Genomic DNA, 19401 nt, shown 5'->3' with positions numbered 1-19401 from the left:
ATCTTTCCATTGCTGTCTTATTCCATCTTCCTTGGTTGAGTCTGTGCAGACACTAGCATTCTTGCAATCAAAAAAATCATCTTGCAGGAGAGTCTGAACAGCCTGTTGTGTTGGCAGCTAACTGTTAGCAGCAAGGCAGCTCAACAATAATACATGGGCGTGATTAGAGTTTAAGGATTATATTAAATCATAATGGGCTTAGTTCTTGTAACCCATCGTTCTGAGAGAACTCAGACAGAAAACTTTATTAATTAAAACGATTAGTTTTATTAGTTTATTATAAGAATATATGCGCGTGTTTTCACACTCATAACTCAGAGCTCTGTACACCTCTCGTTGTTATACGTCTTGTGTAACATCTTTAATAAATGTTTTTGCCAGACTATATTGGACCGGACTTTTTCTCTCACTAACTCAAGGATCCCAACGAATCTTCAAGACTACTTCAATTGGCGTCACGAACAGGATCCTTTGAGAGAGAGGGTTCGGAGGTGCCGGATCCCATTCCGGGGGAGGTGGACTCGAGGCGCCGAGTAAAATAAGGTAAAAAGCATCGAACTCATTTATTATAAAAAGAGTCTTTACCTCTCTCTGGGTGGGTAAAGGTTTTCCTATTTCCAAAGTTTGTCAAAATGTGTTAAGATATTGGATGTATATGATGAAGAGTTTTTTTTTTCCTCGCGTTGGAATAAGTTGTGAAAATTTCTTGTGTTTCTTGGGAATACTACGTCCTCGTGTTGGAGTAGAAAGAATACTGTATTGTTGTATGGGATAAGCAATACAGGCATTGTTGTGGCAGGTTTTAAATTTTTTTAGAAAAATCCTCGAGGTGAATAGTTGTTATAAATTGAATAGAAGAATAGAGGTGTTGGCTTGTTCCGCAATTCTCGTGTTGAATTCCGTCGTGTTCGGAGGAAGAGTTAACTGGTCCCACATTCTCGTGTTGAATGCCGTCGTGTTCGGGGGACAAAATTGATAAGGGGGTGTTGTAGTTGTTATAAATTGAATAGAAGAATAGAGGTGTTGGCTTGTTCCGCAATTCTCGTGTTGAATTCCGTCGTGTTCGGAGGAAGAGTTAACTGGTCCCACATTCTCGTGTTGAATGCCGTCGTGTTCGGGGGACAAAATTGATAAGGGGGTGTTGTAGTTGTTATAAATTGAATAGAAGAATAGAGGTGTTGGCTTGTTCCGCAATTCTCGTGTTGAATTCCGTCGTGTTCGGAGGAAGAGTTAACTGGTCCCACATTCTCGTGTTGAATGCCGTCGTGTTCGGGGGACAAAATTGATAAGGGGGTGTTAAAACATTGTATTGTTGTAAAAATATATAGGAACTATGACGCAGTCCAGGAATACTGGTCTTACTGATAACTAGATTAACTAAAAAAAAAAAAACAACTATTAAAATTTTAATAAGGAAATAAACCTAAATTAAAATGTCAAGTAAATTACAGAAAGACTTTAATCTTTCCACAGATTGGATTGATTGGTCAAAATGTGTTTCGCATCCTCAGAAAAAGTCTTTGTCAGAACAATTTCAGGCTGCAGTCCAGGTCTATAGTGACAATTTTGCGCCAAATGAACGAGATGAAAAAAAAGCAAAAATGGTGAAATGGTTTACAGAGACTCAAAATGCAGGTTACCTTCCCCAAAATAGTTCCATTCATCTTCTAACTGATGTGTTAAATAGAGTAGAACATAAGTTTATCGGAAGAATAAACGAAATGGAGGCGGAAGGCACTTCGAAATTAACATTGAAAGGGAGAGATAGAGCAGGGAGAGTGAAAAATCTTCAAGACACAAAATGTTTGGTAAGATGGTTGCATCTGTCCGCTGCTCTGCTTGTGACTAAATCAGTTACAGGAAGTACAGCTGCTGGTATCAAAGGGGTGGAGTCAATCCCGCCCTCTGAGAAAGAGGCGGGGGAAGATGGAAAAGGAAAGTTGAAACAAGGTGGGATAATGGCTCCATCCAGTGGACTTTACCCGGTACTGTCAGAGGAATTACGATTACCGGATTCACACCAGACTGACACACCTCCACCATATTCATCCAACAATCCATTCAAATCTCATACTGCTTCTCCACCACCACACCCATTATCAATACAAATGCCGGTATTTAATATAACAAGAGGAGTTGTTGCGGGAGATTTTGAGGGAGATGAGGGCCAATCAGTTCAACTGACCATTGACAAAAGTAAACCAAAGATGGGAGGAGGAATAAGTTGTCCCGACTTTCTTACTGTAGAGGATGTAGCAGCTCAACACCACTCCAACCTCATGGAAAAGGCCGATATGTGGGATAAAGGAATAATAAATGACCGCGAGATGACAGAAGTGTCTTTTGATACAGCAAATACATTTTCAAACTTTACTTTAACGGGAGAAAAGGGGCGGCAGATGAAAGAAGATGTCGAGTACTGGAGAGACCGCCTAGCGGATATACAGAAAAGAAAGCAGCAAGACAGGAAAAGAGAGGACGAGGAGATTGTGGAAGAGAAAATAAGAAGAGAGGCAGAAAGACTTTTTCTGAATCACGTGGCGAGAAAGGCTGAAGAGAGGGCGGAGGAAGAGGCAGGGGAGGTAGAGGGGACTGAGAGGCTGACAGGTAGAGATGGCCAAAGAACAGGTGCGACTCATACACGAGGCCATCCAAGTAATCTACAGGCGCCGGTACTCTTTAAGAATGCCCCTGGAGGAGGTGTGGCTCCCCAGTACAAACCCTTTTCTATTTCTGATATTCAAGCACTTGCTAGCCAGATGCCTCAACTTTCAGCTGGTGGTGCTGCATGGTTATCTAAATGTACTACTCAGACTGCCGGTTTGCTTCTATCAGCGGGTGATATGAAAGCACTTGTCGCTAGAACGAGCTCTCCCGTTCAAGCAGGGCCCATATGGCTGAGATGTCCATGGCTGAATTCTGATCCCGCCACGCCTATCTCTCAGCAACAGGGTAGGGAATTGGCAATTGTGATCAGGGAATTGTTTCCAGCTCCTTCCATGTTGTTCTCTGAACTGGTATACACCCCAGGACCCGTTGAAGATCCTTCTACCTTTATGGCTAGAGCAGAAGACGATTTTGTAAACAAAACTGGTGAAAGCCCGGCCCAGATTCCTATGGCCAGCTCTCTCTTCAGAGCGGCGGTGTCCAGAGGTTTGCCCCCGGCTATACGCACGCTCGTGAGCGATAATCCTGACTTGGCAACTGCTGATCATACAAAATGGTGTTATCATGTGAAATATCTGCTGCAAAGACAGGATGATAAAGCCCGGGGTGATGATGTTAAAATTAAAGCACTAGAAACAGAATTACTTAACTTACAGGTGCAAAGGGCTAAACAAGATTACAACCAGGCTAAGAAGATTACCAAACCCCAGGTACAGGCCCCGATTCAGGCCCCCGTAATGCCAGACCCACTCCCGTTTCCCCAACCCATTCCCTACTCAGGCCCTACTGATTGGCATTCCACCGCCGGCATGTATCCCATGTTTATGGGACAGCATCCACCCCAATATCCTGCCCCACAGCCCCAATATCAGCCTCAACCTAATCGCGGCTATACACCCAGACAGAGGGGAGGTGACTCGAGGAGTTCGGCTGGTATTGTGAAGAATACGGTCATTTGTCCACCTCATGTCCCGAGAAGGCTCCAAGACAGTCTGGTCCCAGAAGAGGGGGACGTGGCCGAGGTGGTCCACCAGGCTCCGGCCCTTTTGGTTATCGACATCATAACCAGCATCTGGCCCCTCCACAGGGTCAGTATCCTCAATGATGGGCCCCAGAAGCCTAAGGGGGAGGACTGCAGGATCCTCTCCTACTGGTGGATGTTCAAGGCGTGGCTATTCCTTTCATGGTGGATACTGGTGCTCGACACTCCACTATCAACAGCCTGACCCCCACAATGACGTTATCCCCACGAACTATTCCACTTACTGGCTTCTCAGGGCAGACCCAAAACCTGCCTTTCACCGCGCCTGCCGTTGTTTCAGTGGCGGGCCAGAGTCATCAACACTCGTTCGTCTATGCTCCAACGTGTCCTATTAATCTATTGGGCAGGGATCTGCTCATAAGACTGGCTACTGTTATACACTGCTCCGCGGAAGGCCTGCAACTGTTTTTTCCAAATGGACAAGTCATTTTCTCCTCAGCATCGGACGAACACATGTTTCCATTGATGGAGCAAGATATTGAGACCCCTGTTTCAGCTACGGCTGACATCTACTGGGCATTGATGAACATTGAGTCACCTACATGGTCTGCACTTAACTCAGAAGTGGAAACGTGGTTGCCATGGTGTCGTGCTCTTCGTCCTTACCTCCCTCCTGTCGACCCGCCACATTGTACCCTCTATTATGACCGGATGGGTGACACTGTCTATGAAGACAGATTTCACCAGGTTGAAGGCAATGAATGGCTTTTGTCAAACCCATGTCTTTTTGCGGGCCCTGAAGGCATAGCACTGAACACTGAACTCACTGCCTCTCAATTGCAGTGGTACATGATGTCAACACCCACTGACCCCTCTGTGACTCCGGCCTCACCACACATCACATTAGCTTTAGCTGCAGGATGTACCGCTAAAGAACTGGGCCCCATGACTAAACGGGCCATTATGGCCTCAGACTGGTCACCCACATTTCATGAGGATTTGTCATTTTCTTCTTCCACTCAGACTTATTGTATCACATTGCATACTGATCCAGTACATGCCACACTCCAACACACCCTGATCAGCAGATGTCATGGCAGAGAACATATGGATTCTGATTTTGCGGCTGAAATGTTAGACTAACTCCCTTCAGGATTGTGGTCTACTTCTCCTATGGATGTAGGACTCTGTACCTCAGTGACTCCTATTACCTTTAATATTTCTCAAGGTCTTGTTTATAGATCCCAATACCCCAACTCTCCAGAGGGTAGACAGGGCATTGCGGAGACCATTAACGGCCTTCTACAAACAGGCGTGTTGCAGGCATCACTTAGCTCCAAATGGAACACCCCGATCCTCCCTGTGGAGAAAAAGGGTACAGGGAAGTACCGGATGGTACATGACCTCCGTTTGATTAATGAAAAAGTTTTGACTCCCGTTCTACCAGTACCCAACCCACATGCAGCACTCTCTTGCTCCTCATCTGCGTGACATGTTTACTTTTACATTTGAGGGAAAGAAGTACACCTGCACTAGACTACCACAAGGCTTTGTGTTGTCTCCCGGCATTTTCAATGCCACCCTGAGAGACTTGCTCTCTGATTGTGTCCTTCCCCCTGACACCACACTCGTCCAGTACGTTGATGACTTACTACTGGCGTCCCCCACGGAACAAGGCTGTCTTGAAGCCACAGATGTCCTTTTACGACACTTGTACTCCTGTGGATTCAAAGTGTCCAGGTCTAAGTTGCAGGTTTGCAGACCCATGGTGTCGTTTCTTGGACGATTGATTTCAGCCAATGGCACGGGTGTCAGTTCTTCACACCGTGCTACCATTTTACATCATCCCAAACCAACGACTGTCCGAGAAATGCTACAATTTCTTGGCTTGGCAAATTACTCTCGTAATTTCATCCCAGATTTCTCTGACATGGTAGCCCCACTTCGCCAGATGGTGAACAAATGTGGTATGCGTAATCTTACAGCCTCACTGGATTGGTCCGAAGTGGCTGAGTCCTCATTCATCGTCCTCAAACAAACCATGGCGGAAGCCGCTGATATGCAGATTCCAGACTACACCAAACCATTCTATTTGGATGTTTCCGAAAAAGACACATCCGTTTCGGCTGTGTTATTTCAGAAAAAGGGGAACACAGGTGATAGGTTTGTCAACATGTATTGCTCAGTCCTTTTAGATGCCTATGAGAAGAAAAGTCCACCTTGCGCCAGGTATGCATCAGCACTTGCTAAAATTTTACTGAAAACATCTCACATAACGTTAAAGCACTCAGTCATCATAATGACATCACATAGTGTTTTACAATATGTCACGAGTAACCTTTTCACAATGACAGCGGGAAGACAGCAGAAGCTGGAAAAGGTTCTCGCTGCACCAAACCTTTGCTGTGTCTCAAATCGCATACTAATCTTAGTATGCTAGAAGTTAGTATGCATCAGTTTAGTATGCATACTAACTAGTACGCAAATTCTCCGCAGATAGTATGTCTCAAATCAAACCCTGAAGCTACACACTAACCGGAAATCACATGACAGCTTCTTCTTCTACTTCTATTTAACGATGTTTCAAGCAGCTGTTTGAACGCTATCGCCGACACCTGCTGGCAGCACGTATTGCAACTTTGGAAAAAGAAATAAAGAAAAAATATGAGAATCTAAATAATCGCGAGATATTTAAGCTGGTATCAGCAGCGAAGACGTGTTTATCCTCCTACTGCTGCTGAAAATACACATTTAAGTATATGCATATATATGCATTTATATATGACGTAACTTCCGTTTGAAACGTCACTAAAATGGCGGCTGTTTAGTATGGTTAGTGTCCATCGAACCATGCTAGTTTTGTGGGCGTGTTAGTATGCCAATTTAGTATGCATGGCGCACTAAATTTCGCATACTAAGAATTGAGACACACTAACGTACTAAAAATACTAACTTTTAGTACGCTAGTATGCGACTTGAGACACAGCACTTGTATATATACACGATGGCGTGAACATGGCTGATGGGATGAATGTTGGGACCCCACACATGTGCGCAGACAAAGACAAAGAAGCTCAAAAAATCAGGGAACATTTGTACATAACTCCTCTGACAGAGCCAGAAAGGGTGCTGTTCACTGACGGGTGTTGTGACAAGGAGGAATTATTGTCCTCTTTTGCAGTGGTAGAACAGATAGGGGATGAAGAGATCCCGTTGATAAGTGCAAAGATAAAAGGGAAACAGTCAGCACAAAGAGCAGAAATAATGGCGCTCACAAGAGCTCTAGAAGAATCTGTAGGACAAGATGTAAATATTTTCACAGACTCAGCGTACGCAGTTACAGCGGTACATTTTGGATTGGCAGAATGGTCCAGGACTGGATACATGACTGCCTCAGGAACTCCTGTTAAAAACAGTGAAGACGTAATGAAATTGTATGCGGCACTTATGCTCCCGTCAAAAGTAGCTGTAGTCAAATGCAAAGGACATTCAATCGGACTTGACAAAATATCAAAAGGTAATCGCGCGGCAGATGCATTGGCAAAACAAACCGCGGGTTATCAGCCACAAGGGCAAATGATGGTGGTTCCAGCTGAAGAAATGGATGAGCAGTCATCCTGGTCAAAAATTCTTCACATTCAATCTCAAGCATCACCTGAAGAGATTTCCATATGGATAAATCAAGGCTCAGGGAAAACAGAAGAAGGTGTCTGGTGTAAAAGGGGACGCCCGGCTGCACCAGTAGCCTATCTGAAATCTCTAATCCTTGAGGCACATGGTCCTACACATGTAGGCAGAGAAGAAACAATTCGAAGATTGGACAATTGGTGGCATCCATTTAAAAACCAAATGGTGAAACAAGCACTAATCTCGTGTAATGTTTGCAATCAAGCTGCAATTAGGCCTACTCAGGATGGCCAGAAGCATATCCTTGCCGGAAAGAAGATGCAAAAAGCGTCTCTAAACATTTGGTTAACCATTACATTCCAACTCATGGTTTTCCCCATTGTCTGAAAAGTGACAATGGCACGCATTTCAAGAACACCCACTTACAACAGGTGGAGCGCCAATTGGGCCTCAGACACAAGTTTGGTTCTGTTTACCACCCCCAGTCACAGGCACAGGTGGAGAGAATGAACAGGACATTGAAGGACAACCTCAACCGAGTCATGATAAGTACCGGAGTCAACTGGCTCGCGGCACTACCAATGGCACTGATAAGTGTTCGAATGTCTGTTAATACCCGGACGGGCTACTCTCCATTCGAACTCCACACAGGTCGCTGTTTTCCAGGACCCCACGCTCCATTACCAATATCAAACCTAAGGGGTAAGCCAACACACACGCCATTTGTCTCAACTGTACAGTTTCTTGGCTCCAGGTTCTCCAAGCAGACTGAAGAGGTCCCCAAGCAACCCGTCCCACTGCAGGTCACCCCGTGTGTCTACCTGAAGGTGCTCAAGCGAAAGTGGACGGAACCACGTTGGACTGGTCCTCATCGCGTACTGGAAAGGACGTCTCACGCCCTCCGGCTGGAAGGCAAAGGAGATACCTGGTTCCACCTGACGCAGTGTGCAGCTGACCCCAAGAGCTGTGACAAACCCCTCCTCAATGTCAACGCCCACACCCCATCTACAACCCTGCCCCCCACCAAAGTCGTCCCCGTCAACCTGGACAATCCTTCATCACCCCCGTCATCACTGTCTAACGTCTGACTGCTTGGCATGGCACCAAGAGTCGTGTGAGGAATTTTCCCTGCATCAACAACTGCCGCAGGTTTTTGCCCACACAAAACATTGAATATTATATTAGGATCAAGAAAAGGTGCAAGACATCCTTGAATCCGCTGTTTCATTTTGCACTCTATGAGTTTCGTTACGTTCTCTCGCATTTTTAATAATTTAGCTGTTGCACACTTAGTATTACCCATGGCTACCACTATTCCTCGACATGTAATACACTCCTGTTGCTTGGCTGCATTTATTGCTTCTGTTTTGGTCTGTACCCCAATGTTATTGTACTATGTTCTGCACGGTATAACCCTTTCTACGGTCACAGAGGTATCTTCCCACAATGATACTAACATTCACAACCAGACGCTACAGGTCCCCAAACGATCCAAGCGCCAGATCACACTCAGTCCTGACCATAAGGTATCAGACAAATGCCTGCTATACTATAATTCTAAGATCACGATTTATCACCAGAGGGGAACTAATAAAATTTATGAATTCGACTTATGTGATGTGATCCCATGCACAGGCAACAAGGCAGCCTATCGGGGTTATGACACATACATGTGTATCCAAAGTAACTCAGACGTCTCCACATATTGTCCCTGGAATAGCCTCCTGTGGACTACTCAGCCAGGGGGGTGGACAAACACTAAGAGTAAATGTTCTTCCCTGGCTAACAGTAACATTACCCTTGTCCAAGGATCCCTAACTGGTACATCTCTTAATCCACTCCTATTGCATCTTAACGGTCTATACAGAGATCCGCACTGTAAGACGCCCCCACCCAGCATTGGTCGCGTTGTCTCCAGAGCAGAATTCTGGACATATCCCTCATGTGCATGGTCTGGCGTTCCGTACGAACGAGGTTTTGGTAACGTTACTTATCTGCCCCTGGGATTATCAGTATCAGGCACAGATCCTGTGGGACTGTTAAAAATCATCTTCGTAGATCCCCCTGTAATCAACAACCCACCGCATGTCAAACCTTCCCTAATTGACACCAAACCCCTGTTCCTGAATACCTGGATGCCCCATTAACTTCTATCTGTCCTTAAAAGACCGCTATTCAGCTTGGTGACATTGTATCTTATGCTTGCATGTTTCTCAGGTGATAATTTTAAAGGGTTTTAAAATTTGTAGCAATTTTGTATTCCGTTTTTTATACGTTTTTATCTCTTGGTTGTTGTCCTCCTTCAGAGGCCAAAAGGGGAAGTTGAAGCCTCATTATATTTCTGTCAATCTGTTTGCATAACCTTATCACCTGTATTTGTTCGGGTGACACGTGCTGAGTGTTCTATTCAATAAAGGTCAAGCCCGAACACTCAGGAAACGTGTCAATAACTTCTGTCTGTAACTTTCACCCCATGAGTCAGACATAACACCAACTGAATGTTACCTTATAAGGACTTGTGTGCAACAGTAGACAACGGCCTTGTAAGAATATATGTGCATGTTTTCACAACAGTAGATAACGGCCTTGTAAGAATATATGCGCGTGTTTTCACGCTCGTAACTCAGAGCTCTGTACACCTCTCGTTGTTATACGTCTTGTGTAACATCTTTAATAAATCTTTTTGCCAGACTATATTGGACCGGACTTTTTCTCTCACTAACTCAAGGATCCCAACGAATCTTCAAGACTACTTCAGTCTGCTCCAAGCTTTCTTGAAACAGTGTATCAGTCTGGAGTGAAATGTTGGTTATGAATGTGTATTCAAACGTTTAAGCTCTTAGATGAAGCTAGTAATTTATACTTTATATTTTGATTATATTTTAGCATTAATTTAAGTATGGCGTATAGGTATAGTGTATAATCATTTTGAATCTAACATAAGTCATAACTTCAAAACAGGGCAATGTCATGTTGAACGACTTACTGCATGTTGGAGGTTTAGTCTTCAACATTGTCATCATGTGAATAGGTCAGTAGAGATGGGTTTTCACATTAGTTGCCCTGTAAGGTATGAAACAGAGCGATCATCGCTTCAAGCACTAGCAGAAGACTAACCAGCTGATCTTGTCTGAACCTTAATATAGAATAAGAAGCAGACAGACCAAAATTATAAATACCTAAATTTTAACCTTCAAAAAAGGTACATATAACATTTGAAAATCAAAAAACTAAAAATAATGTAATTGAATTGCAACAACACGTCTTATAATACATGTAATTCAGAACTTCTCTGCAGGCTTCCACATACACATTGGAAAAAAAAACTGTACTTTAACTCTTTCTAATCTTATATAAAAGTATAGAAACATATATATTTCCAAGTGTTCTTAAAAATATATACATCTTTAAAAGCAGTCATTTTCCATCCTATGACTGATACTGTAGTTGAATACCCAGTATTTCTTGAGCTGTGGGCATGAAACGCTTTTCATAACCAGATGTAAAATCCTCCTCATCCGAGCTCCATTGTTCCTTAAAGTCCAGTTGCTGCTCCTTTGCTTGCTCTTCATCAGAGTCTAACATTTGGCTATATTCCTCTTGTTTACATCTTTGATCAATTTTATCACAGTCCTGTGTCCTAAATGTCTCCAGGCAGTTGAATTCAGAGGGTTTAGTCTCCATGACTTCCAATGTAGATATCTTAGGATGTGGCTCCAAGATAGGAATGCTGAATGCTGCCCAATCATTTATCTATAAGAAAAACAACATGTATTTTTTCAATTAATTCAATCAAATTATACAATCTTAAGCTCTCACTTGATGCTCCATCTCTTTGAAAATAAGACTGTTGTGAGGATCTGGTATGTGCTTGGAGAAACACAGGAGCCACAATTTTTCTTCTGTCTGACGAGCTCTGAAAGGAAAACCCCAATCATTTTTAAAACTAAAAAAAAAATTCTGAGTACAGACATGTATACCTATTAATCGTGTAGCATTTTACAGGCGTTATGCTTCCTCGTTTTAGGTTATCTCTTGATCAAGGTGAACGACCTGGACTTACCTACTCCGCTTACCTTGCAGAAAATACATACAGTATGTAGTGGCAGAGATAACACAAGGTCTCAAGGTTAAGATCAATAAAATGTCAACCATGATACATGCATAAAAGAAAATTATATACTTTTTTTTATTAAGTTAGTCTTAATAAATTAACTCTTTAAAAAAGGTGCTGTGATCATCTCAGTGGCAGACATCAAAGAAAAGTCAGCACATCAAGAACCACTACGCACAGACGAATCCGAGACATGGGCTACAAAGTTTCAGGTATCAAACCCAACCAACTATTGGGCAAACACCTCCTCCTCCACAACATGGAAACTCCTGTCAGGCATCGTTGCATGTTGTGTACGTGACAGTGACACAGAAAGAAATTGTCAAAAAAAAAAAATCAGGTGAGCAAAACACCCTATGCTGGTTGACAGAAAGCCTACGACTCAAAGCCACACTCCTGGAACCTGGAATGTCTGAAATTGATCAACAATTCTGTGTCTCAAATCGCATACTAGTGTACTCAAAGTTAGTATTTTTAGTGCATTAGTGCGTCTCAATTCTTAGTATGCGAAATTTAGTGCGCCATGCACACTAAATTGGCGTACTAACACGCCAACAAAACTGAGCATGGTTCGATGGACACTAACCACACTAAACAGCCGCCATCTTAATGACGTTTTAAACGGAAGTTACGTCATATATAAATGCATATATATGCATATACTTACAGGTGCATTTTCAGCAGCAGTAGAAGGATGAAACGTCTTCGCTGCTGATACCAGCTTAAATATCTCGCGAATATTTCGATTCTCATATTTTTTCTTTATTTCTTTTTCCAAACTTGCAAAACGTGCTGCCAGCAGGTGTCGGCGATAGCGTTCAAACAGCTGGTTGAAACATCAATAAATAGAAGTAGAAGAAGAAGCTGTCATGTGATTTCCGGTTAGTGTGTAGCAGCAGTGTTTGATTTGAGACATACTATCTGTGGAGAATTTGCGTACTAGTTGGTACGTACACTATGTTAGTATGCATACTAACTTCTAGTATACTAAGAGTAGTATGCGATTTGAGACATAGCACAAGAGTCTAAATGTGAAATCAATGAGTGAAATAAAGACCAACCTTAAGACCAACTTTGAGCGTATTGCACAAGTCTACATCAAATGTGGCATATATCAGTACTAGTAGTACTGATTTGGCTTAGGGGGATCGGGCAAGAGTAGTAATGTACTACTCTTGCCCGATCCCCCTAAGCCAAATAACAATAGGGATACAGGGAAAGATGTTACATCATGAATTTGGGCTTAACAGTTCACGCTTTCTTTTAAGTATTCTGAAGACACAATAAACAGATTAAATTTAGTTCCTGCTCCTGTCTTTCTATATGAACTGCTTAACCTCCTCGCTAGTTCTGAATTGCTGAATCCTGGCTCTCTTTTCCTCTGGTTTTACAGAAGATATTTTGGACACGCAGACCAGGGTAAGCTGGCAAGGGTTAACAATTAACAGTGACAGCAAAACTACAGGGGTGTGTGGGAGAGCTCCAAAGCCTAGGCCTACCACTGGCAAATAGCAACAACTAAGAGGGTATAAAGCAGCAGACAATGAAAAACTGACAAAGAAGGTGCCATCATGGTAAGAGAAACCTCTGCATGGAAGTTACCACAGTTAGCTGAAGTTTCTGGCATGAACAGAATCTACCAGTGGCTAGAGGGGGATGGACTAAAAGACAACACAGAGGCACTCATTATGTCCACGCAGAAAAAGGCCTTGAGCAATTGAGGCCCAAATCTACTACACCAGGCAAGATCCCTGGTGCAGCCTGTGCAAAGAGGGCAGGTGAAGCATAAATGAAATGCCATTACCAAGAACCCAGTATAGTGTACACAAGCACCCTTGCAGAATAAAAACTAGACATTGTGATCGTTGATAAGCAGGAGAAGAAAGCTGTTGTGATAGATGTTCAGGAAAAAAGAACATGAGAAACTGGAAAATACGAGGGGCTCATAGAGCTGGAAAACAAAACACCTCGAAGGTTAAGGCAACAGTAGTGCCGTGGTCATTGGAGCACTTTGAGGAGTGACCCCCACACTGGTGGCTCCAACAGATCCCTTGTGAAAGATCAGACATCTCTTACAAGAGTAGTGACATCCAAGGGAACAACAAAGATCGTGCACATGGCCCTCCTGGTCAAGGTCTCTGGTCCAGGACCAAGCTTTCTTAAATAGTTATGAAGATAATATAAACAACTATTTCATACATCATTAGCGTTCTTACCTGACAAAAATAAGTGTGCAAACAAATATGATCAACGCTGATGAGCCAATTATGGTAAGTAAAGCATAACGAACTGCAAAAGATAAAGAGCAAAACCATATTAAGTTACTCATACATACATGGTACCAACATTACTATTATTGTCCTACCATTTTGTACTTCATGCTTTGTTTTGAATGTTACGGTAACATTTTCTCCAGGTCCGGCAGCAGTCACCGCAGTCAACCAAACTTCGTAATCCCGACCAGGACTGAGGCCAAACATCTCAAAAGTCTGGTTTGCTTCTTTTTGTAATGCAGTCACATTATGCACATCTAGTGGAAATAAAGAACAATAAGAGAATAGTAAGTATGTAATTTAACATGCCACTAAGGTGAATCCGAGACTCGTCTACTCCAATTGTGTTATCAACTATACTTCACATTTTTGTTCCTCACCATGAAGAGTTTCTTCCCCTATAAGGTAGTAAAGTATCTTTCCAGTCTGCATGGACAGCGGAATCTTCTCCCAAAACAAAGTCACGTGATTGGTACCAATATCTATCACTTTGAAGGTAGGCACCTTGGGTGGAACTAAAATGGAAAATTAACATCTTAATTCACAATTACACCAAAATGGCATGTTAGAAAAATGTTTCAACAACTCACTTGTTTGAAGAGAATATGCGATGAATGATGAATGGCAACTTGTTCCGTCAACTGAATCTTCATACAGTGACACTTTGTAAGGTTTATATTTCTTGAATTGATCTAAATTTGAAGACAAATGCGACATTTAATATTGACAGATCTGCTTAAAATTAAAAAGTTCTACAAACCTTTAAATTTGTAAGATGTAAAGCTTTGGTTTCCTCTCAACCAATCAAAACCTTGACCTGGAGGTTGCCCGACTTGCTTGAACTGAACAACATAATCTTTGTCAGAGAGGTGAGCAGGAGGTTTCCAGAACACATCAAGCCTCTCCGTATCCATCTGGAAGTGAGGGTTGACCTTGTTTTCTTTTCCTGTGAAGAAAAAACATGTCAAAAATCAAAATCAAAAATAAGGTTAAAAACAAACTCCTCTATTACTTTCCAAATACCTGGTTTTAAGAAATGTAGTTGTGCAGGCTCTGTGGCTCCTACAGAGTTGTATGCACATATGCTGATTGAAGATGCAGGTGTAAGAGTGATGTTGAGATGGCACTTAGTTTCATCACACACCAACTGGTTGTTTGGCTGTAATGCCGAAATATTCATCTGCACAACACTACCATTATTTATCAACACCAAGTAACCCTGAATTTGACCTCGAGCCTGAGTTCTTGGAAGCTTCTACATACAGAAAAAAAAGTTAAAATGATTATCCAGTGTGGTAATATGCATTTAACAATGGTATTATCTGTTTTACTACCTTCCACATTAATATACAAGATGGGTTTCCCTGGACTTCCTCACAGTCCCTCCACACATCCAGCTTACCCACAGGGGCTGAAAAGGTAAAATAGAAAGAAATTGAATTTAAGGGATTTGGTACATCAGAGTTGAGGAGCCTTTATACAAAGACATTTCTGTTGAGTTGACACAATAGGTAAGGGATAGGAAATTTTTACTTCCTAAGGGGTCACATTATTTGGACTGTAGGGAGGGGCCTTCAAGAAAGAGGAGATATGGAATAAAAAAGTATTATTAAAATATTTGAAAAAATAAGGAAGTTATGTTAGCAAGGGGATCAACAATAAATGAAAACAAGATAATTAATTTAATGTTATATGCATCTTATTTTAATATGAATAACTATGTACACAACATTCAATGTGGTTTCTTTATTTTGTATTATATATTATATTAAATATTTCCAATTTTCTTTCCATTACTTTTTCTCAACTGGATGACAGAAAAGAAAAGCTAGTAACGGATATTAAAAATGACTACGAAATAAAATGGTTTGTAAGCGGTTAAAAAACATACATTATCAGTTTTATATATTAATCCTGACCTTATAAGGGTTAATCACAGATAAATGGCTGCATGTGACCCTGGACCATATTTTGGGGAATGAGACTAAATAATAGCACGATGACAGCTATTTATTATAACAGATACAAAAGGGGCTCACCCATTTCTTGGCTCATTATCCTCAGGGTGTCACTCCAGTCACTCATCAGTGTAGGACATGAACATCTGACCTGAAGTTCATAGAATAAACCAGGCAGCACCAGATTGTTCACTTCATAGTTGCTGCACGATCCAATGTCAGTCTGTATTAGACGAAAAGGAAGGATCGAAACATTTGATTATTTCATGGTAAACATTGAAAAAAATAAAATATTTATCAAAAGTTTAAAACAAACCTCAATCCATTCCTTGTCTGTCTCAGCGCGATGACGAACATGACAGGAACCCATGGACAGCTGTAGTTGTCTACATGTCAGGTTCCAGTGAATCTCCAATGGATCTCTATGGCTCAATGTAATTTTTGGAGCTGGAGGTTTAGCTAATAAATCACAAAACTGGAAATGAAAAAGTGCATACTTCCGCTAAGGAGCTAATTTCAAATTAATTTCTAAAATAACACAATGGTTAAAAAGAACATTTTTTAGAACTTTTTTGTCAAATCACAAAAACACATTTTGTCACCTCAATCACATAAATATATGTGTGATTTGATTGAATGAGCATTGGCGGCAGTGTTTAGAGGTCATACAAGTCAATGATGAATCCATTAAAACGTTCTTTTATCCAGACAGTGAATTCCAACTTGTCGAGTTATGATTTTTACTCACTCCACCAACTAAAACTTCTGAAAACACATCCTCCTTGGCAAAGCTAAAATGAAAAAGCATACATTCCCCTAAACCACACACACTAAAGCGCAAACAAGGATTAACAGTAATAGCTAAAGGTGCTTACTTCTTAATTTGCAATAATGGGTTTCTAAAGTAAAGGTATTGCTATTGCTGTTTAATTAAGCACTTACTTATCTCTCTTGTGGTAAAAAACGTTCTTGGAGATTCAGATGAACCATTCTGGTGAACAGCTCGGACCCAAACACTTAAGTTGCCATTTCTAGAAAAGTCTTTACGGTTGATAATCTCACTTCTGCGTTCTCCAGTGTTCACATGGCCTTTTCTGGTAAAAAAGAAAAAAAAAGAAAAGGAAATGTAATGCAACTCATCTATACATTGCAAACAATCCTTGTTAAATTGACCTGTGATTAGCCGTCTCCCAATGTAGAGTGTAGTTGGTGAACAAGCTGTGATCCTCCCACTGATCCCAAAGACACTGGATGTCGACACGACAACCCAGATCATTACATGGTATATAGCATGTTGGTTTTGATGGAAGAGAATCTGGTGGCACAAAGTTATATTGTTTTCTTTTTTTCTTTTTAAATGTGTGCAACATTTAACCACAAAAGTATAGACAAGTTACTGACTTAAAAACAATAAAACCTCAAGACATGGAAAAACAAGGCATGATTCGTGATATCTGAAAAGCGTCAGTATTACTTACAGTCGTTAAACTTTTACTTTAATACTTGCCTTGCCTTGCCACAAAGTGAGTACCTAAATAAACCTTTAATGTATTACAACTACAGTATAATCCATGCATTATTTCTATTGAATTCTCCAGTTGTAGCAACATTAAAGGATTAGCCTTATGGATGATCCAAGATATTGGCTATGTTCTAGGTATCAGTTCTACTTCAGGCATACTCTGCCCTCTACCGGCTAGTGATGGGATCTCCCGTTCTTTTGAGTCTACTGAATCACTAGAATCAGTTCATTAAAAGGATTCGTTCAAAAGATTCGTTCCAGTTCGTTCGTTCACCAAATCACTAACTCAGTGCTTATGGAGCCCTGACTGCAATTTCTCCTACTTTCCTGAACGCAGCCAAACAATCCGTTACTAGGTTTAATGATTCAGACCCGAGGTTCACATTCTGAACAAATCTTTCTCGAATCCCCGGATGAGAAAGAATCCTCGTTCACTGAACGAATCCGTGTCTCGCGAATCAGTAGCCGACTAACGTGACTCTTGTATATATACGTTCACAAACAAACATTGCAAATGTAGTAGAGATTCAGTTACTTTTAAAAACACTGTGTGTGCGTTTCCAGGCTGTCCAATAAACAAATAAAGTGTGACTAAATGTCTTGGTTGTTAAATATGGTTTATTGCACTAAAATAAAAGTAAAAATAATAATACTACTACTATGTAATATAAACTATAAACTTAAATGCAATCAACAATAAAATAAAAAGGCCTTGTTTAAGTTTAGTGCAAAAACAAATATTAAATTGAGATATGCCAACATAAAAACTAAATCTTCTGTAACAAAGTCCCCCTCTTCCTCGTCAGTCCCCCCCCACGAGTAGCTGTTTGGTTCTCTGACGCCGAGGGTTCAGCGAGTCATAGAATCCCTCCCACCGTGCCAGTCGCGGCTGAGTTCAACTGAACTGAGAAAGGAACGAATTCCATCACTCAAAAGATTTGTTCGTTCGAACGAATCGTTCACCAACGACACAACACTACTACCGGCTATTACTATGGATTACCACCCGGAGGCCTCGGTGCTTCCCACCCAGCAAGTGGAAGTATGGCCCCATCTCCAGCTAAAATGTCAGTATTTCATTCTCAGAGTTGATTTAACGTCTGCTGCTCGTTGAAGGATCATCTCCATCATGCGTTGCAGCTTCTGCTGCACTCCTGAGAGAAGCTTTAGCCATGTGTCCCTTGCCATGCTTCATGCTGAAGCTTGCCACGCATACCTACGCACACTTGACAACAGGCTCTGTAGCTTGTTTAGTGCTGAGAATTGAGAAAAACCATCATAAATATATTTTGCAAGATTATTGCTTCGCTGTTTGTGTGTGAACACATATGTCACCGACATACTGGTTGTATCTAGACAGAGTGGAACAAGGAAGTGATTCAACCACTTCCTTTCAAATGAAAATGTTAAAAAAGTTAATTAATCACTACATTCAAAGTTATCATTGAGTTAAGTAGCACTATGTGGAAAGCTGTATGAAATATGAGATGTGATTAAACAAAACAATGGAAAAAAGGTTTAAATATAATTGGCCAGTTAAAAGAAAATAATCGAAAGAACCCATGTGTGTATGAAATTATTGTCGAACAGTAACAATAAATAAAAATGACAATGTTCTACAACAAAGTTATACACATAATTAAAAACAATCCACATCAAAACTATACAGACATTAAGTTCTCTGCGCTGGATGACTTCACACAAATGTTAAATAAAGTAAAAGTAACAGAGAGTCACAGTTTCTTATAGATGATGAAGACTTACTGGCAGCAAGGACACGATGATTTATTAAGAGCAAAACTGTGAACCGCCAGCAAGCAGGCAGCATGGCCATCACAACCGATCCCTTCTGTCAGATTCCTGTTAGAATTATACAGTACAAACACAAATGAAGCAACATGTGACAAATTGGTTAGCTTAAATATAGCACATGTTAACAGCTGGAGTCAAATATTACCTCATTCCGGCACATTGAGAAGTGTTTGAGTTTTTAGCATATGTGGTGCGTTTCCTTCCTTCTGACTCACTGCTGACACAGCTATGACTCCACCTCCTGTATTACGGTAAATGTCACGTACAAGTACAACAGCCGAAACTTCACACGCGGAATGATCTACGACACTATCACTGATAGATTCTCAAAAGTACTCTGATATGGTGACATTAAAGTATCTTTTCTCTCAATAGATTCCAGAGACACTTGCGTGATGAGACCAAAGTCTGCAGACGTGTGTGAGACTGTTGGAAGAAAAGCGGTG

General features: G+C 41.4%; 1 protein-coding gene and 1 pseudogene across 1 annotated transcript; one reads left to right on the top strand and one right to left on the bottom strand.

The window, feature by feature from the left end:
* The first annotated feature begins 4174 nt into the window (after positions 1–4174).
* Positions 4175–8364, top strand: LOC148065573 (uncharacterized; annotated as a pseudogene).
* A 2170-nt stretch (positions 8365–10534) lies between these two features.
* On the bottom strand, positions 10535–19280 carry il12rb2l (interleukin 12 receptor, beta 2a, like). Its single transcript, XM_087809904.1, has 15 exons — positions 19101–19280; positions 18908–19003; positions 16795–16936; positions 16564–16715; positions 15938–16080; positions 15703–15844; positions 14998–15074; positions 14687–14918; positions 14424–14609; positions 14254–14355; positions 14044–14178; positions 13756–13920; positions 13607–13679; positions 11096–11192; positions 10535–11029 (listed from the first exon to the last, which is right to left on the bottom strand). Exons 2-15 carry the CDS (start codon positions 18975–18977, stop codon positions 10706–10708), a joined length of 2040 nt encoding a protein of 679 aa, XP_087666030.1. The 5' UTR covers positions 18978–19003; positions 19101–19280; the 3' UTR covers positions 10535–10705.
* Between the last annotated feature and the right edge of the window lie 121 nt (positions 19281–19401).

Source organism: Callionymus lyra, chromosome 15 (assembly GCF_982586985.1).
Source record: "Callionymus lyra chromosome 15, fCalLyr1.hap1.1, whole genome shotgun sequence".
In the NCBI taxonomy this organism is placed as follows: domain Eukaryota; kingdom Metazoa; phylum Chordata; class Actinopteri; order Syngnathiformes; family Callionymidae; genus Callionymus; species Callionymus lyra.
Note: the sequence above shows the minus strand (reverse complement) of the source record. Positions and strands in the feature narration are given on the sequence as shown.